The sequence below is a fragment of the Capronia coronata genome (assembly GCF_000585585.1).
Source record: "Capronia coronata CBS 617.96 chromosome Unknown acBCG-supercont1.1, whole genome shotgun sequence".
NCBI lineage: Eukaryota > Fungi > Ascomycota > Eurotiomycetes > Chaetothyriales > Herpotrichiellaceae > Capronia > Capronia coronata.
In genome coordinates, this window is record NW_006912893.1 from 3,882,227 (window position 1) to 3,905,049 (window position 22,823).

Here is a 22,823-nt window from a genome sequence, read left to right on the forward strand (position 1 = left end):
TAAAGTTGGTCCGATCGATCAGAGTATTTGGGAAGACGTTATCGTGTGATCATGAAATCGTTCACCCTTCTATGCATTGCATGGAGTTTCACGGTTGACCATGGCTTCATGGATTTTATTGGCACTGAGATCGCCATGACTGCATTGTTCGTTCAGTTGCTGCATTTTCGCAGCACAACTGAATGCCGCGCTCTGTGACATCACCCTCTGTGTGACTAAGCGAGTCATTTGGCCGGTGCCTGCTTCGCACTTCGCACTGTTCAATAGCAATGCCTACACCCGGGCATCTTCATATCTCATACTCTCATACTCTCATACTCGAAATCAGATCATGGCCGGTCGGCTGCAAACTGTTTAGTCAATTCGCGGTAGGCATCGCGACTCCGATGCCCGACATTTTGACTAGGCGCGCGGAATCTCAGCATGCCGTCAAATAAACCAGCAGCGTCCGAATCGATCCCTATTCCTGAGCCTTTAATCACTCGGCTGATCATAGCCCCGGTGCTCTTTGTCTCATTCCTGATATCCTTGTTCTTCATAGACCGCCAAACCTATGGGAACATCTTCGGCCAGTCGGGCAGGAAGGATGGGTATTATCACTCCAACCAGCGCAAATTAGCCAAGCGGGAAATGGACGACGCCTTCCAGTTGCGACGGAAGGTTATTGCCGCGTTGTGTATATTAGGTGCCATGTCACTGGCACTTGTTGCTTGGGGGATTGACTCGCTGTGGACCGTGTGGAGGGTCAGAGCGTGACCCACGACAAGATCAGGGTATTCGATGTTCGTTCACAAGCGGTTTGAAATGTGCGGTTATCGCAATAAGATTGATGGGCGAATCAGGATTATGATCATTTTTCCGGCGCATCTGATGGAATACTTGGTTAGCAAAAGATCCACGGAAATCGAGGAGGCTATTCTGGCCATGTACGGAATTTGTGTCGCCATATCCATGTCGGAAGGAATCAGAGAATCTCTTTGGACAGGATGCTTTGGGGAAAAAAAATCACAAAACGCTGCATTGCTGCAATCGAACTCGGTAACAGTAACTCACCTGGCAGCCTTTCGATCACGTATTTTCCTCTTGCCACACTCATGATAGGAACACCGGGTATCTTGCGGACTCTGCGCTTGAGGTCTCTGTCGTTGGTGGCCACAATATAAATCTTGTGTCTTGCGACCCTGTCCACAATACAATCATCGGCGTAGGTGCCTTTGTGGCCGCACTTTAGTCGCTCCCAGCGTTCGTCTCTGGCGATGCGCAAGGCTATTCGGTACTTTGGTCCCAGCTTTTCAAGTTCAGCCATAACACAGTCTGTGATGATAGGTATGCATTTTGCGTAGAGGCAGTCCATCATTGTCGGTAATAACTCGAGCTTCTTCTGAACGGTATGGGATAGGAAGTTGGTGTCGACGAGGACTTGATATGGAGGCACCAAGGCAGTGTTGTACTGGAAGAACAAAGCCGATGAGACTTGAGGTCTGCAAATTGTCAGTAACATTCCACTACCTGGATCGTCGGACTTACACCTCTCTGATCACTTCATCGTCGTTCTTATTCTTCTTCTGAGCGTCCTTGTCGGTCTCTTGATTCTTCTTGAGGCGAGAATCTCTTTGGCCAATGATCCTTTTCACTTGCGCAAACTTGCGAGTCTTCTTTTGGACACCCATATTGCCGCCGCCAGAACGAGTGTCAATTCAAAGTGATCCTCCGGTATGCTCGGTGTGCCGTGGATCGCTGCAGAAAAGAAATGTTCAGTGAAGCCGGCTGTAAGAAATGCAGGCTACAGTTAGGGCCGGGCCTAACGAGGAGACGCCTAGAAAATCTCCTCGCCTGTGGCTCCAGGCGTCAGCCACAATTGCTCACATTAAGGTCTCACCCCGGGGTTGCACACCTCAGCATCCACTATTCTTCCCAGATCCCTAGACTAATGGTAGGACAAGGTCTCAGAGAGGCGCAAGGACCACTCAACAAAGCAAACCAACAGACAACTCTCCCTTGAGTCGCTCTTCCGAACTCTCCAACCTTGGATTCTCTATTCAACTTGGACTCTTTTTCCTGTCATTCTTTCCATTCACATTGCAACCAGATTGCACTTGCAACTCTTTTCCTAGCATATGTACTTACATTAGCGGATTTACACCATGGTCGCGGCTACCGACAGCAAACTCCCGACCCTTCCCGGCGGCTTCAATTATCCTGCTCCCACCGTTCCTCCAAAGGCTGGTGCTCCTTACCTACAGACTTCGCGACTTCCAGAGAACTTCGTCTTCATAGTGGTCGGGGCCGCGCTGGGATTTATCGCTCTGCTCATATTTGCATGGAGGATCTTGATGACATGGTCCATCAACCGCAGTTTCAAACGAGACGCCAACGCTGGTAATGCAGGCGGTACTGCAGCCTACACGCCGCTACCCGACCTCAAGAAGAATCCCGCAGCACAATCCGGTCACGACATGGCAGACCTCAGCAAACTCCCTAGATCTTTTTCGAGTGTCCCTAGCTTGTTCTTCTCCCCCACCGCCGAGGTTGCCAAACAATCACAGCGTCCTCCCAGCCAACATCTCCCTGCTGGCCACTACCGCGACGCTTCCGATTCCTACCGTCGATGAACTTCTATCCGTCTCTCGCGCTCTCACCTAAGCGTTGCCACGACCCGGCTAAAGTATCAAACAACTGAGCGAATAGCGGCCGTCAGAAAAGCTCACCTGCTGAGCGAATCATGGTGGATGATCTGTACGGTCGTGCATGGCGAGGCATATCTCTAAGAAGCAACAACGTCCAACCATCCTCCAGTGGGATCCCCAGGGACGAACTTGGATGGGTATTCATATGGTCAAATCTCTGGACATGTGCGTCAGACATATTTGTGTAGCCATGGACCTGGCTAAGTTTCTGGGATAGAGGCTGCCGTGCAAACATGACCTCGATCCAAGTGGGAAGGATATAGTGGGCATATGGATCCGGCTTCCACCTCAAGCCGTGAGTTACTGGTCATAGCCATTGAAGTCGAAAATGGGAGATGAAGACGCCGGACCGGTGGGTGTTGCCAATCAGATTTTGAAGCCATTTGGACAGATCGGCCACGGCGCAGCAACACTGTCTTTGAGATTGGGTCAGTCTGAGACCTTGCATTTAGCGATGGCGTTTACGGGACAGATCTTGGGATTTGTGTACGGATTTAACTGCATTGTGGACAGTTGCATAGGTTGTGGCGGTGGGAACAACCCAATAGGTCCTGTACATAATCCATGTAGTGCGAAAGCTGAAAGAATTCCCGCCTACCTTCAGAGTCTCCAATTAGTAGATACGAACTTCGGTTATGTTTCAACCCTGGGATCTTTGTACCTTGTCGGCCAGTCCTGCCAGCGTAAATCGATTCTATGCTTCGCCGTAGCCATGCCGCCCGGTCTGGACGAATCGGAGTGCAGGTCAACCCAGTCTTCAAATCGACGGTATCCATGTTACTTTCGCCTTCACTCTGAGCACAACTCGTCCTGTCATTTTGTCGTTACGCAGTACAAGCCATCATGTCAACAGCCGCGAGCATCGCTATCCGTCGCACGCTCGGCCAATCCGTGGCCCAAACCCGCGCTCAGCGGCGCTGGGCACGTGTCCACGATGTCCGCTTCGTCACGACGCACCGGGATCAAGAGCGCATTCTAGACCGGTACCGAGAAAAGCTGGAGCAGAAGGCGAAACAGTAAGTTCCCTACCTCTTGCACGAGGCCAGTTGTTACGGACGGGCCGAAGCAGTCCTTACTACTGTTAAGATGTGGTGAGCTGAGGAGCTGATCGTTCTGGGTAAAGAGAGGGCCTCGACTCCGTGTCTTCGTTGAAAGAGGCGTACAAGGATAAAATCCAAGAGTACAAGCGAGCGGCGTCGACCCTGCCACCAGGAGCGAAACTACCTTCTTCAGTTACAACTCCTGCCTCAGCGCCAACGAGCTCGACTCCGTCTTCCTCGTCGCAGGCAACGAAGCACTCTCCGTTCCAGCAGCCTCCGCCTCCGCCGCCCACCGCTCAGCCTATACACGCGAAAGGTCCTGATCACAATTCTATGGGAATCAAGCCCTTGTCTTCATACCTTGATCTAGAGAAAGTGGCCGCCTTGTCAAACAAAGAGGTGGAATATATATGGAGGCTTCGACATGCGAACGACCCGCGTTCGCTCTGCGCTGTCATTCCGCTCGAGACATATAATCGAATCTACCGCACAGCCAGAACGCATCCCCAATTCGTCCTCCCTCTTCCTCGCCCGACTGCTGATGATGGAAGCGGTGATGTGAAGCAGTCACCCCATGGTTTTGAGGGAGGCGAGCGGACTGCCGCAGACATCCATTTCCTGCAATGGGGGTTCCATCCACCAGCAGGCGCACCGCGGAGTCCTGCTCTCAATACTGCCAACACGCACACAAGCACAGTCATCTTCACGCATTTGGCTGCGTTTAAACTTCATGGGTCGTATGCCCAGCCCCATACAACCGTCACTCACCACCTCGACCTGGCCGATTCACATGGGCTTGTCCTGCTGAATGGATCTGTTGTTGACGGACGTGGAGTCAGCGTCGAAGAAGGCAGGTGGCTGTTGATGTGCCTGCAAAGGTTCTATGATGCCGAAGGCCACGGCGGAGGCATCGGTCGTGACAAGCGGCAAGGATTGTTGGAGAAGTTTAGCAAAGGAGACCAGGGCTTCAATCTGGAAGAACTGGTTGACGAAGCTGAAAGAATCTCATGAAGGGATCTTCTCTTCAGATTTCATGCCCACAGCTCGTCCCGATCGACATTGACATTGTCTCTTACCAGGCTCTTCTTACGAGCGCCTCTTAGGACGTCTCGGACAAGGAACTCCCAGATGGCATCGAAATACCCTGGCTCCGCGACAGTGGAGTTGTGGTCCCCGGCCGGAAACTCTTTCCAGACCTTCTGCGTCGGACATTGATCGTACAGGGCCTTCATCATGGATGGAGGTACTATCTCGTCCTGGAGGCCGGAGAGGAAGAGAATGGGAATATCTTTGTCCTTGACCTTTGCCAGGGTCTCTTCGGAGTTCCACTGCTGATGGCAGAGCGCCGCAAGGTACTTGGCCGGCGGCATCACCGTGGGGATCAGCTTTCGCATAGACAGAAATGTGTTCTCCAGAATTACGCCGGCGATATCGCCTGCCTGCTCATTGGCTTCCAAAAGCTTCACTGCGACCGCACCGCCTAAACTCTGTCCATACAGCACGATATTGGTTTTTCTCAACTCTTCATGGTTGCGGACATAATCCAGCGCTGTTTGTCCATCGGTGGACAGACCGCTCTCGTCTGGGGTGCCGGTGGATAGACCATACCCTCTATATTCTACCATGAATACATGGCAGCCCAAACTTTCCGACAAGACCTTGCCGATGGGTAATCTGTGGCCGATGTTGCCAGCATTGCCATGGAACATGACCAGTGTGATGTCCTTTTTCAGGGCTGGGGTGGGGGGCCGCAAGAGGTAGGCGTGAAGGGTTTCGCCATCGGGGGTCGGGAACTTTATAGATTCGGCATCCTCGATGTGAAATTGTTCCGGAGTAGGTACGTTCGTCCTCGCACCTGCGGGTAGATTTGCGGGATAGATGATGTCGTTCTGCTTGAAGTATAGAAGACTGCTTCCTAGCGCAGCGAGTCCAGACGAAGCAAAGAGCGGAATTCGCAAGTATGAGAAGATTGAATTCATGCTGGCGTCCGTCGACGGCGGGTGACGATCGATGGTGCGGTGGTAAGGCTATATTCGTAGGTCGCAGGCGAATGCAGGTATCAGACCGGCCCAAGTTTTAAGGATAAGACGTTATAGTTCAGTTAGGCATGTATGACAAAGTCCGAGGAGGGGGAGGAGGAGGAGGATGAATGGAGTGAATGACCGATGAGGTGGGAGTGGACAGCAGGACACATGAGCAGGGCTGCCATGCCGCAGGGTAAACTCCGTTTTCGAAGGTATACTGTGATGATCCGGTTAAGGTGATGCAGGAGGTTGGAAGTTCACCTGCTGCCAGTACTATCTTGATCGCGGCCGGGGAAGACGCTCAATCAGATTTCGAGGCTACCTTGGCGCAGCCGCTTTGCCGCCGGCGTACTAGGCGAAGCTTGTACACAGTACATCAATTTGCCGCCTGTTAGACGCCTGGTCTGTCCAAAGAACGCGTTTACGTTGGTGTGCCTTTCCTGCGCCCGTCAACCATCAACTCTTGTCTCTATTTTACCTCATCGTCACCAGTCTCGACTACAGCTGCCGCAACTTGCCTCTGCTAGATCCTTCTACCCGTTGCCTCGAAACCTTCACCGACCATTACAACGAACCCATATATTTGAACTCCTGCAATCATGCTTGGCTCCGGCACAGGCATGCTCGGTGAGGATGGAATACACATTGACATGAATCACCTGAAGTCTGGTGAAGTCAACCTGGGGACTTCAATCATGGCAATCAATTTCAAAGACGGCGTCATTCTGGGAGCGGATTCTCGGACGACCACCGGAGCATACATTGCAAACCGAGTCACAGACAAGCTTACCCAAGTCCACGACACAATCTGGTGCTGCCGCTCAGGGTCAGCTGCCGACACACAAGCTGTGGCAGATATCGTACAATATCATCTTGGAATGTACGGCATCATGAACAACGAACCCCCTACAACTCAAACTGCCGCGGCTCTCTTCCAAGAATTATGCTATGACAACAAGGACCAATTGAGGTAAATGACTGCACCGTCCAGAAGTGTATCAGAATTCCGACTGACGATCTGTAGTGCTGGTATCATTATTGCAGGCTACGACAAGAGAAACGGTGGTCAAGTCTACTCCATACCCTTGGGCGGATCATTACACAAAGGGCCTTATGCAATCGCAGGCTCAGGCTCGACTTACATCTACGGCTTCTGTGATGCACACTGGAAAGAAGACATGACGGAAGAGGAAGGAGTCAATTTTGTCAAGAGTGCTCTTCGAGAGGCAATCAAATGGGATGGCAGTTCTGGCGGCGTCATTCGAATGGTGGTATTGACGGCCAAGGGTGCACAACGGCATTTGTATCTGCCAGACCAGGATTACAAAGGACCCGGGTACAAGTGAACTAGAATGTAACCACAATTGGCGGCGTCAAGGATCAAATGAATCATGCATTCCAGCGAGCAGGAGGTTGTCGAGGATATCGGAAACTGAGCGGCTCCGAACCGGGGCTTTGGACAGTTTTCTGCGACCAAGGCTTTGATGCTAAAAACAAGGGACACAACAGGCACTTTGCGCATCATGTAGAGGATGATATTCAATAGCAGATGCGACAAAGCCTTGCTGGAGAGTAGCCACTGGACCCGTCAGATTGTAACCTGGATACAGAGTAGTGTGTGGATGCTGGTCGCTGTAGTTCTGCACTGACAGGCGTTCTATGGCAGTTAGCACAGTTAGGTAACTTAAGGGTTCCTGTCAGTATGCAAAATGACGCCAGCCTGCGCCGCAGGGAACGATCCCTGGAAGCAGATTATTGGCAGCTCGAGTGCCTGATGGCATCCTTAGGTAGCCACCCTCTGCACTGGCCGATGAGGCTGCCTCCCTATAAGCCCCAAGCTACCAGCTGCCTCATCAACCCCCCCAACATACCCAGTTATCCAGTTATCCAGACATCCCGCCGGCCAATTCTCGTCCTTCGCCTCGCCGTCTGTGCCTCTTTGATTGCGTCCCTGCGCTCAACTCAACCCACTCCCCATTGTTCCTCCTCTTTGCAACTCGGTACTCCTTGGACTTGTTCTCTGCTTCACGCTTCTGCCTCCTCCATCGCTATCATCAGGACATTCACTGTTTTAGATCAGACGCGCTAGGCGACCTTCATCATCTCAGGCGGACGACGGCATGTCTCTAGTAAGTGCCAGCATTTCATTCCTCCATCGCTCATCAGCACATGCTAGCTATCCTGGTCCACCACCTGCCACCTTCATGTTCGGGGTTGTCCAACGCAGGAACGGTCGCCGTTCATGTGAAGCCCTCTCAGGAGCTTGTCGTCTCCATCCATCGTATACCACCATTGCTCTCCGCGTCATGACTGGGAGAACCGCTATCGGACAACCCGCCATGCTGAGACTGGTTTCGTCGTTGGGAGGGCTGTGGACCGCGGGAATGAAGACGTCACATGGCAACAAGAGCTGCTTTTGCCATCATCGCATAAACGAAACGCTGACACTTCTTATCACAGGCACTTTACGCGACCGGTTGAGATGGGCTCAGTGGTGATAAGCCAAGTGGCGCCGGGACTTGGACAACACCCATACCATCACATGATGGTCGATAGCAATCCCCATGCCGAGGGCACCTCCCGCAATGTGTCGCAGACATCAAGAGGAAGGGGCAGATCTACATCAACGACAAGACGACACGAGGGTACCCCTGGGCCCAATGCGGACGCAGCTACGGCCATCGTTCGGGAACGAGCAGAAAGTTCCACCACTCCGACATCTCATCCTACACAATATGAATCTCCCGATGCTGAAACACGCTCATCTCCTCAGCATCCATCTCCAAATCACAGCGACATCAACCAACATAGTCGAGGATTTGATCAATCCGGTTTCCCCTTGACCGGAGACCCCCGAGTAGTGGTGGCAGCCTCACCACCTTCTCCTCGGCTACAACCGACCTACCGATCAACAAGATCGTTGGGTGCTTCAGAGGCCACTTCTCCGAGCCGCATAAAAATACGAGACTTGTCGCACATACGGAGTTTTGCCAGCGAAGAATATCTGGCTCGACCTCGAATGGGAAATCGTTCGTCCAGTTTCTTCTCGGATCCTGGGAGACAATACGAGATCAGTTCTATGCCGGTTACAGACATCATTGAAATGGTCGCCGGGCTGCTCACTAAAATTACTACTACGAATGACAGACAACATGAATATCATCGACCGATGCCACTCACAGAAGAACAGAGCCACCTCAACCCTCACGCGTCTTGCGTGTTGGCGTTCCACGGCAGAAACGTACCAGGCATAACTATCCTGAGTTATCTTAGCCGAATCCACAGGTACTGTCCGACGACGTACGAGGTGTTCTTGAGCCTGCTGGTATATTTCGATCGCATGACTGAGATGGTCAATCGGGAGCTACTTGGCCACGGTCAACGGCAACCAAATGATTCGCCTGCGACTGCTCCTGAATCCTCGACTCCTACACCACGGTCTCCCATGTCTATGAGTGTAGACAGTCCGCAGGAACACCATGATATTAGCGTACCACCCACTACGTTTGGTCAACAGTCTCCACAAATTTCCGCTTCCATGCCGCCCTCTAGGACCCCTGGCGACTTGTCCCAGTTCTTCGTTGTTGACAGCTACAATATCCACCGACTCATCATAGCTGGTGTTACCTGCGCCAGCAAGTTCTTTTCGGACGTCTTCTACACAAACTCTAGATATGCCAAGGTATGTTCATCATCGCCGGCTTGAGCCCACCCTGGAGCCTAGAAGCATCATGCTGACCCTAATTCGCAGGTTGGAGGACTCCCGTTGGGAGAGCTGAACAACCTCGAGCTCCAATTCTTACTCTTGAACGACTTTAGACTTGCCGTTCCGGTAGAAGAACTTGAAGCCTATGGCACAAGGCTTGTGGAATTCTACGCCAGGGAGATGGTCGCACAACAACAGGCTGGCCACGTCGCATCGTCACCACAGTCTACTGATGGCATGTACATGGGTTCTACGTCAAGGCCGGCAGGAGAACCATCTGCACCACCTACATCGTAGCTGTGCGAGGCAGCCACGCATTACCGACCGTTACGAACTGATTCACCTCTATAGTGGACAACGTTTTAGACCTGGAAGCCTTTGCAGGAATGAAGTATCTTGGTAGAAATTTGGAGGAAGGTCAACTTCCCTACGAGATTCACGGCCGATTGTCTGTCCGCTTCAGCTCGACCCATCCAACCCAGTCAAATGATTTTGATGACACTGCAACCTTGCTACTTTTCCACACCTCTTTTCTAGAGTGTTGTTTGGTTCTGGTCCCGGGTCACAGTCTCGCTCCCGAGTTCCAGTTCACAGAGGCTCCCTCACGATTCGCAGCAGACGCCTGTGGTTGGCCTCCGCAGGGGCTTTTACTTTGCAGTTGCCAATGATGTTTTTCGCTGGATGGGGCACAATACTTATGTTTTTTTTTTCTTCTTTTCATTTTGCTTGTCCTTGCCAATCAGCTTTGCTCACGCTTTCCGGTCGTTGACACGGACCTCATCCAGGTCGTTATAGATTGCATGCTATCGTTACTTTTACTCTGGTTTGTGTTTCCTTTATCTGGTCTTGTTTGGTTTTGTTTGCTCTGGTCAGCACAGTGGTTGCCTTTACTCTGTCCGAGGGCAAGGGATACGGATACAAGGGCGGCCACGGATGATGGGGGTTACTGCCAGGGAGCCATCGGGGGATGGGTAGAGAGTCATGGGCTCATCGAGAGTGGTGGAACAGGTCCGGCCGGGTATATCTCTAGTATGATGAATGAAATTGAAAGGTCTGGGTCTAGGAAAGACCGGACGACTTTTAATGCCAGTGTGTGGTCTGTCCATCAAACTGGCCGACGACAGACAAACAGAAACTTGACTCATGCTGTGCATGCAACGAGGAGATGCAGTGTCTCAATCAATCAACTCTATTGCCTTGCCTTTCCTTTCCTTGCCCACAGTAATCGATATACCAAAACAGTGTCGTCTTCCTAGACACCTATCTCAGATGGACCGTTTCCCACCTAAGATATGATACTAATACAAGAGTACATTCTTGTCTGCATGCACGAAATCGTGCTCTTGTAAGAATGATAGATAGACGAAGAAACGAGGGTATCAGGTGTGAGATGTCCATATCAAAACCATATGAATTGCTAAGACTGGCGGCTACCTAGATAGATATATTTTGGTCCCACATCGACGTAGAAGGGAGTACTCCAGCCTGATATCTGGGCTGTAATCTGACGTGCCAGGTCTATACCAGGCATCCAACAACATAACAGACCTTGATGTGATATCTTATGCGAAATGTATTGAACGGGTCCTCCAGCGTCAAAGAGGGAAAGACTAGTATATACTTCACGGGAGTCTCTCCATGACATTCACGAGCAGGGTGCAGTGGGAGGCGGATGGACGCCAGAATCAAATATAAACAGAATATACACATGCTTCGCTGTGAACAGAGAGAGCCAGGATTCCAATCATACGAGAACAGTAGAATATACAGCGAGCGCCTCCTTTTCATAGAGCGGAATATCAAAGTGAAAAATCAACCACGAGAGCCTTATATTCAAGGACCAAAGTCTGATGGGAGGCGTCATGAGGGCCGCCATAGTATTTGAATGATCAAGAGCATGTTAGTCTTAACAGGGAAGGATCAGGTTACTTTGTTTATGTTCATGCTGGGTCATTGCTAATTCATGTAGCTCATTTGTCTGTCTGTCTCGCTCGCTGCAGTTTGATATAAAGCAATGAAGCTATCCGTTCCAGCCCTTCGGCCATTCAGCCTCTTGGCCCCTCCAGCCCAAATCCACCTTGACGCCCATGCTGAATGCAGTTGAAAACACGCGTTGCAGAATCACGTGGTACGAGAAGAAAAAGCAAGTAGCAAGGAGTAATCAGCAGCCCAGGACCATTCCGCGGTTTCCCACTGCCAGCAGTGTTGGAGGTCGGTTTGGCCATCGTAGCCCGGCTGATTGGAAAGACGTTTTCTAAGAACCACGGAACAAGAACTGCATGTCCTCTGGGGTCAGCTTGTCCAGGGCGACCTGGTCGTTGTTGACCGTGCCGTTGATCATGTTCGCCTTCTTCTCCTGTAGCAGCACGATTCTAGACTCGACCGAGTCTTCGATGACAAGACGTGTGATGACGCAGGGACGACGTTGACCGATTCGATGGCATCGATCGGCGGATTGCCACTCAGCAGCGGGATTCCACCATCTGTAGACAGAGAAAAACAATAATCAGTCATGTGCACGTATATCAGATGGTCCGTCGACAATGGCAAACGCAGAGCGACAACGGCAAACGGACAACATAGAAACTGTTGACGGGTCATTGAGGGGGGTGCAAGGAGAAGAACTTACGGATCAATGATGTACACTCTGCTGGCTTCAGTTAGGTTGAGTGCAACACCGCCGGCTTTGAGCGAGACCAAAAAAACTTCGCAGTCGACATTGGTCATGAAATGGTCGATCGATTTCTGTCGTTGGGCCGGACTCATGCTGCCATCAAGCAAGACGGTGCTGAAACCAGACTTCTGGAGTCGCCATTGCACGAGCTGCAACATGGATGTGAACTGCGAGAAGACAATGCTCTTGTGGGTCTGTTTCTTGCTTCGGAGCTTGTAGAGGTCGTAGACGAGCATTTCGATCTTGGTTGAAGAGGTCCAATCCTCCATCTTGATGCGGTTGATGATCGACGACTTCTTGACATTCTCCTCGTCTTGCTCGATCTCTGGCTGATCCCAATCAATGACCAGAGGGATGTGACATCTTGGACAATCTGCGTCTCCGCCTCCGCCACCACCGGCAAAAGACTGAATGTACGACTTGGCACATTGACGACAGAACTCGTGACGGCACCGCGAGCGAATGGCATCTTCGGCCGGCTCATCGCAGATGCAGCAGACCAAGATGTTCTGACCGCCTTCAGCGTTCTTGCGCAGGATCAGGTCTGGATGATCGGCGACTTGTCTCATCTGCATGATCAAGCCGAAGATATTGGCGTAGTTGTTCAACATGACACCTTGAGCAACGTATGTATCGAACTTGCGGTTGGAGTTGGACATGATGCTCTGACTGAAGTCACGCTCGATTTCGCCGAAGAATTCGTTGTGGATGACAACATCTTTGGGTGGCAGCTCCATGGACGAAGTATGGTCTCGTTTCATGCGACGGAGCATGATACGATCGGTGATCAAGCGTAGCTTGTCGAGGCCTTTCTGTCTCAATTCGACCTTTTCGCCCTGAGTAATGGGATTCAGAATCTCTTGGTTGAAGACGGAAACGTGATTGAAACCACTGTGCTTGCAGCTGGTACACATCTTCGATGCGTCTTGACTCCAATGCAGTTGACGGCACTTGCACTCCTTGCAGAAATAGCAAGCAAACGGCTTGACTTCGAGGAAGCGTAACAAAGAGAAGAACTCTCCGATCCGATTCTGCACTGGTGTGCCCGACAAGCACCATTTGTAGTCAGCCTTCAAGGCGAAACATGCTTTCGACACACTTGTTGTTCGCTGCTTGATGCTGTGGGCTTCATCGAGAATGATCCGGTGGTACTTGATGGCGTGCAGCAGGCTCTCCTCCTTGACAATACCATCGTTCCGATTCCATCCTTTGTTCTCTTTGCGGAACATTGATTCGAGCCCAGAGTAGGAGACCATGATGACGTCGTATTTCTTCAAATCCTTCAGACTCAGCTGCTTGCATTTGGGGTTTGCAGAGATGTGGTAGATAAGAACATTCAGTTTCCCACTGGTGTAGTCCTTGATCTCGGCTTGCCACTGCATCAGTGCAACGGGGGGAACCACGACGAGTGTGGGACTCTTCGCTGGCCAGTCGGACATGATCAAGCTCACGGCTTGAATAGTCTTACCCATACCCATTTCATCGCCCAACAGGCCACCTTTCCATTGAGACTTCTCTTGCTTCATCATCCAGTCTAAGCCCTCAAGTTGAAAGCCCTTGAGCTGACGAGAGATTCCGCTTGGCTGTTGAGCAGGAACAGGTTTGATGGGGGCAACAGAAGCCAATTTGTCCCACATTGTCTTGATATCCGGATGTGCTCTTTCAAGGCGTTTGCGTTCACGGTAGCGACGTCGTTCAACAGGGTCGAGGATGAACATCTCACCGAATTCATGTATTCGGCCGCGACGTCTTCCAGCTCGGGGTACCAGCGGCTCGTCATCAGATGATTGAGCTGCCGCAAGAGCTTTGTAACCGGCCAGCGAACCAGTTCCAAGGCCCAAATTGGCTATAAAATCTGAGGCATCAGTATCGGTCACCGACACAATCGATGAAAGCTCGGAATCTTCATCGGAATCATCAGAAACGTCTGTAGGGTTGATATGGTTGGACGACTTTTGAACCGCACGAGTTCGCTGACTCTTGGCTAATGGGATATCATCATCGCTGTCATCCTCCGAATCAAGCACTTCCTCGTAACCGGCAATAGCGCGGTCTGGTTTTCGCTGAGTGCGAGGACGCTTTGGTAGCGGTAGAGCGTCAGAATCCTCAGAGTCTGCGACCACGTTGTACTCTTCCGCTTGAAGTCTGGAAGCAAGCTGGAAATCCATGTCTTCAGGGTCATCGTCATCCATTTCAAGGTCCAGGATTGTTCGTTTCTTCGAGGCCCCTTGACCACCGCGCAGAGCAAACTGAGACGTCTGCAATTGGAGTGCTCGTGCAGTAGCCCCAACTCTAGACTTGGAACTCTGGTCAATCAAATTTGGAGTTGGAACTGTGCTCGTGCCGGCTGTCTCATAGCTTGACGAATCCATGGTATCGGCAATGGAAGAAGGCGCTGTGGAATCTGGGCGGCTTGAACCCGGTTTCGCAGAAGTAGTGACATTGTTATTGACGAACACTCCTTGAAACGTGGATTTTGAGACCGACTCTGATAAGGGGAAGTCTTCAACGTCGTCCGAATCAGGTATTTCGGCGAGTTGTGAGGTCCGCGTGGTTCGTTTGGATGTTTTCGTAGGTACAGGCAGGGATGGTTCTCGGGGGGTGGCGACTTTGAAGGCTGCGAAGCGGCGGTTAGTGGTCGACCACGACGAGATACAGGGTCGCGATAACTCACCAGGTGTCTGTATTGCGCTGACAGATCTTGCCGGACGACGACGAGCACCCATCCTGTCTGTAGCGACGTGGAAAGGTGTTGATGAAGGAAGATCGGAAGAGTCACAAAATGTTCGTGAGATCGAGGCCAATCGCAGGAAAAGAAGATCGACTTTTAGTGTCAAGGGACCCGCGTTACTAGCGCATTTCTGCCTGCGACAAATCGCGTCACTCACGTGAATGCGCGTAAAGTGGTTTCTTGGCGGCACTGATAACGTCGCCTTCCTCAATCGGGAGACAGTGACAATGAGGCTGAAGGCAGCAATTGCTGTCCCAAACAAAGAGTGAATGAAACCATATTAGGTATCTTTGGTGCCTATCCATTGATCATAGCCTTACACTGTGGATGCTCAACCGCTTACGGCGATTGAGATCGTCTGTGGACTTCTCAGTTTGTGCACCATGTCGTCCTGAGGAGATACTACACGTTATCTCCTCCGAGCATAGCTCCAAGCTCCGGTAGCCACCATGACCACTGAATATTTCAGAGTGGGCAAAGCTGTGAGTATCTATATGCCTGTCTCTCTAGCTGATCTATAACGTCATCAAGCATGGGGTATGTTAAAGACCACGTGGTGTAGGGGCTGGAACATGGCAGCGATGCTAACTTCGTTTCGTCCACGCCATCCTTTCTTGTTCCGACCGCCTCCTCCTAGCAGCGTCCCTGTACAGCAGGTGCTGCTGAGCTTTCACGGTTTGTGCATTTAGGAAAGCTCCTGCAGACTGCCCACCTAGCAGGTCCTCGAATATCGCATATACGACGGCCCGCAGCTGCTGAACCTGTTCAAGTGAGCGTGGGTGACATTATTGATATCTTGGCCGATCAGGGATCTGAGCAGGGATGCAGATATGCAACATCGTTTTGTGTTCTTTGCTCAACGAGCAAGCCTTGGATCCCATAGGATACTCGAAGGATGAAGGATACCTATAGAACGCCTCCTCCGTGGAAACAGCTGATTCGAAGCGACTAGGTCCAATGTCTCAAGTCCCTCGCAGGCTTATCAACACCAGCGAGAGGTTTAAGAAAATATGTTACCTTACAGAAAGACTTGAACACATCTTCGCTCCAGTCCTACCCAGGAGAAGAGCAAGTGCTCGATACGGAGACTATCTCAGGCTGCGCCAGCGTAGCCTCCACTGCATTAGCGAAGCAGGGTATGTCAGGTCACAAGAAGGATGTCGATGCCATGCATGCAGCTGCTGTATACCTGACTTAATGTATGCCTACCTACTAGTAAATGAATGTTCTCCGAGTCATCATCTGGACAGTATGAATACGAAACTACACAGTTACCGATTGGGCTGTGGACAAGGCTGACGAAAAGCGGGGCCGATGCATCTACCGGACCGTTATCGATAAAAGGGGTTTAAGCGGGTCTTACATTTAGGGTTAACGGTCGCGTCGATAAAAGGCGCGTAAAGAGGTTTCTTGGCATGTTTGCTCCAGTCCTCCGGCCGGTGATGCCTGATTTTTGACAGTCGCTGAAGAGATCAGACATCGAAGCAGTCGGCTTTCACTGCCTTCAGTGACAGTCACTGCTATAGATCGGTGACTGACACGTCGCATCTTTCAATAACTCTCCTCCTCTTTCTTCTCTCCCGCACACCACTTCACGGCCCTGGACTTGGTTATCGCGCCACCGATCTCTGGTTGATGAACGCCACCGTCGGACAATGTGAGTCAACGACCTCCTGAGAAGGTGAGCCTTGCGCTAACCTCCTACCACAGGGCGACCCGACGTGCTGCGGCGTTGAATCGGATCCGTGGACCGCAGTCAGCGCTTACCGACTTTCTGGCATCGCACAATATCTCTGCTGCGCAGATCCACCTCGACCACCAACGTCGTATTCAGGAACACGAACAGCGACAACAAGAGCAGAACGCCGGCAATGCAGAGGACGACAATGCAGATGCTGCCGGTGAGGACGAGGAAGACCCGGTTGAGCGACAGAAGCGCAAGCGCAAGGAAGAGAAGACTTTGATGAAGATCAAGCAGAGCAAGGAGTTCAAGAAGCGCAAGTTCGAGCAGAAGAAGGAGCATGGCAGTGATACCGAAATGGACGACGACGAGCTCGCCCGGAGCATGCTCGCAAAGTCCAAGCCGCTGCCGGGTCAACTGGACAACTGTGATATCTGCGAGAAGCGATTCACCGTGACTCCATACAGCAAGACTGGCCCCGACGGCGGTCTTTTGTGTGCCAAGTGCTCAAAGGAACTCAAAGACGAGGAGAAGAAAGATGCCCAAGCCAACAAGAAGAGAGCCAGTGCACCACGAGGACGACGTCGACAGACGGAAAGCGACCGACTGATGGGCGATGTCAAGCCTGGCGCCAAGAGTCTGGTCGACATCTGTGTCCGACGAGTTGCCAATGTCGTTCACGACATCGACGAGTTCGGCGACATGCCTCAGAGTGTGCTGGACCGATTGAGCCAGATCCTCTCCAAGCAACGAGTCCTCACACCGCGTGTTCTTGAGCTTTTCCTGCGCCCGGATATCGACCGCATCGACATCTACGATTGCGGCAAGCTCGAGCAGGAGGACTTCCAGAAGATCTTCGCATACATGCCGGATGTGAAGTTCGTCAATCTTCGGTTCGCCGGTCAAATGAAGGACGGCCCCATGCTTTACATGGTCGACAAGTGCAAGAAGATCCGTCACTTGCAACTCGGCGCCGCGAACCTCGTCACTGATGAAGCCTGGCTCCAGATGTTCCAGAAGCTGGGTCCTCAGCTCGAAAGCCTGAAATTGTCGGAATTGAATGACGCCTTGGGCGACGACATGGTCGAAGAACTCGTCAAGAACTGCCAGAACCTCAAGCGACTGAAGCTGCGGTCTTGCTCGCACATGGGCGAAGCGTCAGTCGATGCGCTCTGCGCCCTGACCAAACTCGAGCACTTGACTCTTGCTGTCGCCCAGCAGGAAACCTCGGCAGCCACTCTTGTCAAGCTGATCACTGCGCTGGGCCGGAACCTTCGCACCCTCTGTCTCGAGGATTACCCCGAACTCGACGATTCCGTGCTGGAAGCGATCAAGAACCACTGCAACAAGTTGACCAAACTGCGCATTCGAGGAACTAGTCCTTGCTCCGACGCCGCGTTTGCCTGCATCTTCGACAACAACTCCGGCAACCCGCCGCTGGTATATGCGGACTTGTCGGACAACCGCGACATGGACAACATGAACCCCGAAGGTCCACAGGACAATCCCATCGGCTTGGGCTCGGCTGCTCTGGAAGCTCTGATGAAACACTCCGGGGAGCGTCTGGAACGGCTGAACCTCAAATCGTGCCGACATATTTCTCACGACGCCCTGATCAACGTCTTCGATGGCGTCAAGCAGTACCCGGAGTTGAAGGATATCGACTTGTCCTTCGTCACCCAGGTCGACGATGTGGTCATGAACGGCATCTTCAAGAGTTGTCCGGCGCTCGCCAAGCTGGCTGTTTTTGCCTGCTTCAATGCACGACAGGCCAGGATTCCCGCCGGAATCGCCGTCGTCGGACTGCCCAATGCGCAGGACAGCATTGTGGTCGGTGGAGCCTTGAATGACTGGTAGCTTTCGGCTTGAGGCCGGAGTGAGTGCCAGGCACGGCAACCTGCAGGCGGCAGGGCTCCCGAGGCCGGCATGGCTAATCGGTCAGTTGAAGCTTGCAATTAACATCACATGGAATTTTGGCTGAGCAGGGGCGCAAATGGATCAGGCACGACAGTGGGGCTCAATCGATTGCATTGCTGGTATGAAGTCACGAAAAGGAATGGCTGGATTCGGTGCTGGAGGTTTGCTTCTTATTCTTCTCTTGCTCATCGACACTGCGGTCATGATACCCTGCGGCATCTCGACTTTCTAGCTACCCAGCTATTCCAGACATGGACTGACGTTCGATTGGCGTCAGTCATGGTTTTTACTCTAGTACGCATGATAACCGAATGAAAAGCATGCATTGCAAAAAGTACAGATGAAACCGAAATAAGAGTTACTCAGTTCTTGCTCGTGATCATGGTACCCTGAACAGAAAATGACCCACGGACTGAGCCGTGCCCAGCAAGCTGCCATAGAAGTAATAGCAATGCTGGATCACCAAGCCATGAATGAGAACTCGGAACAATTCAACGCCAATTTCTTGTCGTAGTTCATCCTACAGCATCTCAATCCCTTCAATAATAGCATCCAACCGCTCCGCATCAGACCTAACAACTCCGCCAGTCATGTCTCCCTTGTCTGGTGCGCCGAGCATTCTCGCCAGAGCAGCCAACTGCCTCGCCTTCGTAGCGGCTTCGAGCTCAGCGCTCTTCCGCCTTGCAACATCGATGACCGACTCGCTAATATTGGCCAACCTCGCGACATTGAGGCCGTAGCTTCGATGCGCGACGCCCTCAGCGACTTCGTAGAGGAAGGTGACGTTCTCGTCGTCCTGCTCAGTGAAGCGCATGTGGACGTTCTTCAATTCCCCGTTGGGAAAGCCGTCCGCCATGCGCGCGAGCATCTGATAATGCGTGATAAACAGAGTCAAGCACTTGCGTTCGCGGACAAGATAGTCCAGCACGCTGGCTGCAATTGCGACGCCGTCGTGGGTACTCGTTCCACGGCCCAGTTCGTCGAGGACCACAAGGCTTCGGTCCGTCGCGAGTTTGAGGATGTCGCTGGTCTCGCTGAGCTCGACCATGAACGTGCTTTCGCCCGACATCATGTTGTCGAAGGCGCCCATGCGGGTGAAGACGGCGTCGAGGATGCCTAAGGTCGCGGACGTTGCTGGGACGAAAGACCCGATTTGTGCCATGATGGAGATGAGAGCCACGGAGCGCACGTATGACGACTTGCCGCCCATGTTGGGACCCGTCACCAGGAGGGCTCTCGTCGCGTCTTGCGACACCGAGACGTTGTTGGGAACGTATGTGTCTATGAGGAGCTGTTCTACCATGGGATGACGGGCTCCTTCGACATCGATCTTCGTGCCCTCCGTGAAATTCGGCCGCACGTAGCCAGGTTGCGAGGCGACATTGGCAAGCGAGAGAAGACAATCTAAACGCGCGAGGCTTTGCACGGTATCGCGGAAAAGCTGGTATTTGGTGCTGATGTCGGCCAAAAGATCCTTGTATGCCTTGTCGCACGCTGCAGCGAGAGATTCTTTGTGTTGGTCGCGTTCGCGCAGGAGTTTGACCACTTCGGGTGCATGGAATCTCGACATCTTCTTTGTCCCTGAGATCTTTGCCCAAGACGCAGGCACTTTTTTGATGGTGGCTGAGTTGTTGTCGACTTCGATCAAATAATCAATACCGGCAACTGTGGCATAGTCGACGGGTCGCTGCTTGCCCAACTTCTCTGCTGCAGTGGAACGAAATTCGTCCAGATCATGCTCTACGCCTGCAATACCGAACTTGTGCTCAGTGATCGTATCGTTCTCGAAGCTCTCTTGGAAGAAGTCGTATTTGTCGTCAGACCGGGCAGCCTGCAGATTGATTCTCTCGAGGTAGCCCACCACTTCCTCTAAAATTAAGGGCAGAGACGTTATGGCGGACGATATCAGACTCGACTCGAAGTTGGTAGATGCTGCATCAGTCACATGTGCAAACTCGTTTGTCAGCAACTGCAGTGACTGTAGGACATTCAAGAGCTCCGGCCGCGTGCACTTCCCATAATAGATTCTTATGAGGCTCTTTTCCAGGTCGGTTTTCATCTTGGACAGCACATGTCGCAGTTTTTCGACATGCATCGATTTGACAGGATCAAGAAGCTCCGCGACTGCAGTCAAGCGTTCCTCGATGCTCTGCTTGTCCAACAGAGGGCGTCCGACCCATTTGCGAAGAAGTCTCCCTCCAAAGCGGGTCTGTGTTCTGTCCATCATCCAGTAGAGACTTCCTTTGGTGGAAAGATCTGTTTGATTTTGGTAGATCTCCAGACTGGTAAGTGTGTTGCCATTCAGCAGCATATGCGAGCGAGCAGAAAATGGCTGGAAGTACTTCGTAAGCTGGAAAACATGTTCCAGGCCGTACTCGGACAGATGATTTATCATCGCAGACAGACAGACAGTTACATTTTCCGGCAAGCCCAGTATCTTGTCAAATATGCTTGTCGCTTTGTCTTGATCCACCCGGGACTCCTTGAGCCGGTCGGTATAGAACGTAGAGATATGGCTGTGTGCTTGCGCTGCCATGGTCTTGGGTTTTGCCGTCCGTTCGACCCGAATCTTGTCCCCGAAGACATTGGTTTTGCTGCCTGACAAATGAAGCACAAGTTTCTCTGTCGCCCTGGAAAGATCACCAACAATGAGAAATTCGCAAGGTGCAATATGGAGCAGACGTGTTTCGATCTCACTGCGCATGAAACCGTCCTCGAAGTCATCATATACGATATCCCCTGTGGCAGGTTGGACCGCAACAAGACCGACATGGACCTTTTCATCGTTGCCGTACCCTTTGACATTCACCTCGGTCATGCAAAGCAGAAAACCGGTGGACGGCGAGTGCGGCATAGAACTGCCTTTGCCATCGTCCTCAATTGCCTCAACGTCATCGATATAGGTGCCTTTGGTGTACAGATTTGTGAGTTTGCGAACAAAGGGCGCGTTTCTGTTATCGCCAACAGCCTTGAGCGCTGCCGTCTCGAGTTGACGGACGACCCCGACCTTGTGGCCTGCAGCCACCAATCGCTTGACATGTACGTGCAGACGGTGGACAGGAATGCTCGCAGAAGCAAATCGATCCAGATGAGCTTCGGAAGGGTGTTCGTCGAAGCGGTACTTCCCTGGGATACATACGATGCCCAATTCTCGCGCCGCAATTCTAGCATCTTCACCGAAGAAACGAAACTTGTAACCGACTTCCACCACCAAAAGGGTGTCCATATGAGCCTTCTTGATCTCGATCACTTGTTTCTCCATGGGGGTTAGTTTGCTACCGCCCTTCTTTGTACCTGCTTTTGTGCGACCTGTTGGCTTTGGCGCCTCTTCGACGGTATTATCTTCTCCCTCATCGTCCTCGTTCTCTCCAGCGTCATCCTCAAGTGCTCGATTTCGCCTCTTAATCTCCGCGATGCTGTCCGGTCTGCCCAATTTCTTAACGAACTTGCGATGCAGTTCGTCCTTTCGTCGCCTGTCCGGGCTGTTAGGTTCGTCGACTTCTTGGTTCTCTTGAAGAGGCGTTGAGGAGAAGATGTATTTGGAAGTCCTCTCGGATCCTGAAGGCGCAACTAGGGTTGTGGTTGTGGACTGTCCATTTGCCACAACTGGTCTCAAGGTCCTAGTCTGCTCCGCGCTTTCTTCTGTCTCTATTCCATTCCCGTCGAGGGTGTCCGAAATAGGATTAATCCTGCGTTTCTTTGCGACAGGCAACACCAGATCATCTTCGTCGTCATCGTCGTGATTATCAGCGACTCGGCCTTGAGAGAGCGTGGAAGGTTGCGAAGAAGGTTTCTTGAAGAATGCGGACAAAGTCTGCTGCTTCTTTTGCGACGATGCCATGAGATCCCATCAGTGAGAGCTCCGAGATCGGTGATTCTGCCTCAACTTTGGAGGGAACACAGCGAACGAAGTTGACGAAATGCGTCTCGTCGTGCAAAGGAATCGACCAACGAATGGAAGGTGCAAACTGGCGGCACTTTACGCGACATTTGGACGCGTCGCGTTGGTACGGTGGAGTAAAGATTCCAGTAGCCAACCCAATGCTAACGAGGCTCTACTACTAGATGTGGTGCAGCCTTGCCATCATCGCCACTCCTCAGCCTACACGATTTACCGCCAGAATGCTATTTCCGCGGTCAAGGATAAAGTCTGCTAGACCACACTGTACAGCTTCCAGACCTGTGCAAGTCGTGTGATACACGTGTCACATCTTCTATCTATCTATGTTTCTAATGACTACCTCAAACTATACCATGAAAAGGTTACCCACCAATACCTGATAGACCATGTTGAACTTTCGTGACACCATCACCTCAACTCTGGACGTGTGCGCTGTGGCAAACAATACATGAGATCTGCATA

General features: G+C 51.9%; 10 protein-coding genes across 10 annotated transcripts; 6 read left to right on the forward strand and 4 right to left on the reverse strand.

Annotated features, from left to right (window-relative positions):
• Nucleotides 1–423: 423 nt before the first annotated feature.
• Nucleotides 424–756, forward strand: A1O1_01371 (uncharacterized protein; the record flags this gene model as incomplete). Its single annotated transcript, XM_007722284.1, has 1 exon — nt 424–756. The coding sequence occupies one exon, from the start codon at nt 424–426 to the stop codon at nt 754–756; it is 333 nt and encodes a 110-aa protein (XP_007720474.1).
• Nucleotides 757–850: 94 nt separating this feature from the next.
• Nucleotides 851–1,670, reverse strand: A1O1_01372 (rRNA-processing protein FCF1; the record flags this gene model as incomplete). The annotated part of the gene is made up of 3 exons (XM_007722285.1): nt 851–867; nt 1,054–1,481; nt 1,528–1,670. The coding sequence occupies 3 exons, from the start codon at nt 1,668–1,670 to the stop codon at nt 851–853; spliced, it is 588 nt and encodes a 195-aa protein (XP_007720475.1).
• A 474-nt stretch (nt 1,671–2,144) lies between these two features.
• A1O1_01373 (uncharacterized protein) lies at nt 2,145–2,612 on the forward strand (the record flags this gene model as incomplete). Its single annotated transcript, XM_007722286.1, has 1 exon — nt 2,145–2,612. One exon carries the CDS (start codon nt 2,145–2,147, stop codon nt 2,610–2,612), a length of 468 nt encoding a protein of 155 aa, XP_007720476.1.
• Nucleotides 2,613–3,530: 918 nt separating this feature from the next.
• On the forward strand, nt 3,531–4,738 carry A1O1_01374 (uncharacterized protein; the record flags this gene model as incomplete). Its single annotated transcript, XM_007722287.1, has 2 exons — nt 3,531–3,703; nt 3,811–4,738. The coding sequence occupies 2 exons, from the start codon at nt 3,531–3,533 to the stop codon at nt 4,736–4,738; spliced, it is 1,101 nt and encodes a 366-aa protein (XP_007720477.1).
• Nucleotides 4,739–4,758: 20 nt separating this feature from the next.
• On the reverse strand, nt 4,759–5,706 carry A1O1_01375 (uncharacterized protein; the record flags this gene model as incomplete). The annotated part of the gene is made up of 1 exon (XM_007722288.1): nt 4,759–5,706. The coding sequence occupies one exon, from the start codon at nt 5,704–5,706 to the stop codon at nt 4,759–4,761; it is 948 nt and encodes a 315-aa protein (XP_007720478.1).
• A 644-nt stretch (nt 5,707–6,350) lies between these two features.
• Nucleotides 6,351–7,097, forward strand: A1O1_01376 (proteasome component PRE3; the record flags this gene model as incomplete). The annotated part of the gene is made up of 2 exons (XM_007722289.1): nt 6,351–6,721; nt 6,776–7,097. The coding sequence occupies 2 exons, from the start codon at nt 6,351–6,353 to the stop codon at nt 7,095–7,097; spliced, it is 693 nt and encodes a 230-aa protein (XP_007720479.1).
• A 1,199-nt stretch (nt 7,098–8,296) lies between these two features.
• Nucleotides 8,297–9,754, forward strand: A1O1_01377 (uncharacterized protein; the record flags this gene model as incomplete). Its single annotated transcript, XM_007722290.1, has 2 exons — nt 8,297–9,433; nt 9,503–9,754. The coding sequence occupies 2 exons, from the start codon at nt 8,297–8,299 to the stop codon at nt 9,752–9,754; spliced, it is 1,389 nt and encodes a 462-aa protein (XP_007720480.1).
• Nucleotides 9,755–11,711: 1,957 nt separating this feature from the next.
• A1O1_01378 (adenosinetriphosphatase) lies at nt 11,712–14,857 on the reverse strand (the record flags this gene model as incomplete). Its single annotated transcript, XM_007722291.1, has 2 exons — nt 11,712–11,940; nt 12,087–14,857. The coding sequence occupies 2 exons, from the start codon at nt 14,855–14,857 to the stop codon at nt 11,712–11,714; spliced, it is 3,000 nt and encodes a 999-aa protein (XP_007720481.1).
• Nucleotides 14,858–16,497: 1,640 nt separating this feature from the next.
• Nucleotides 16,498–18,400, forward strand: A1O1_01379 (uncharacterized protein; the record flags this gene model as incomplete). Its single annotated transcript, XM_007722292.1, has 2 exons — nt 16,498–16,523; nt 16,573–18,400. 2 exons carry the CDS (start codon nt 16,498–16,500, stop codon nt 18,398–18,400), a joined length of 1,854 nt encoding a protein of 617 aa, XP_007720482.1.
• A 580-nt stretch (nt 18,401–18,980) lies between these two features.
• A1O1_01380 (DNA mismatch repair protein MSH3) lies at nt 18,981–22,301 on the reverse strand (the record flags this gene model as incomplete). Its single annotated transcript, XM_007722293.1, has 1 exon — nt 18,981–22,301. One exon carries the CDS (start codon nt 22,299–22,301, stop codon nt 18,981–18,983), a length of 3,321 nt encoding a protein of 1,106 aa, XP_007720483.1.
• Between the last annotated feature and the right edge of the window lie 522 nt (nt 22,302–22,823).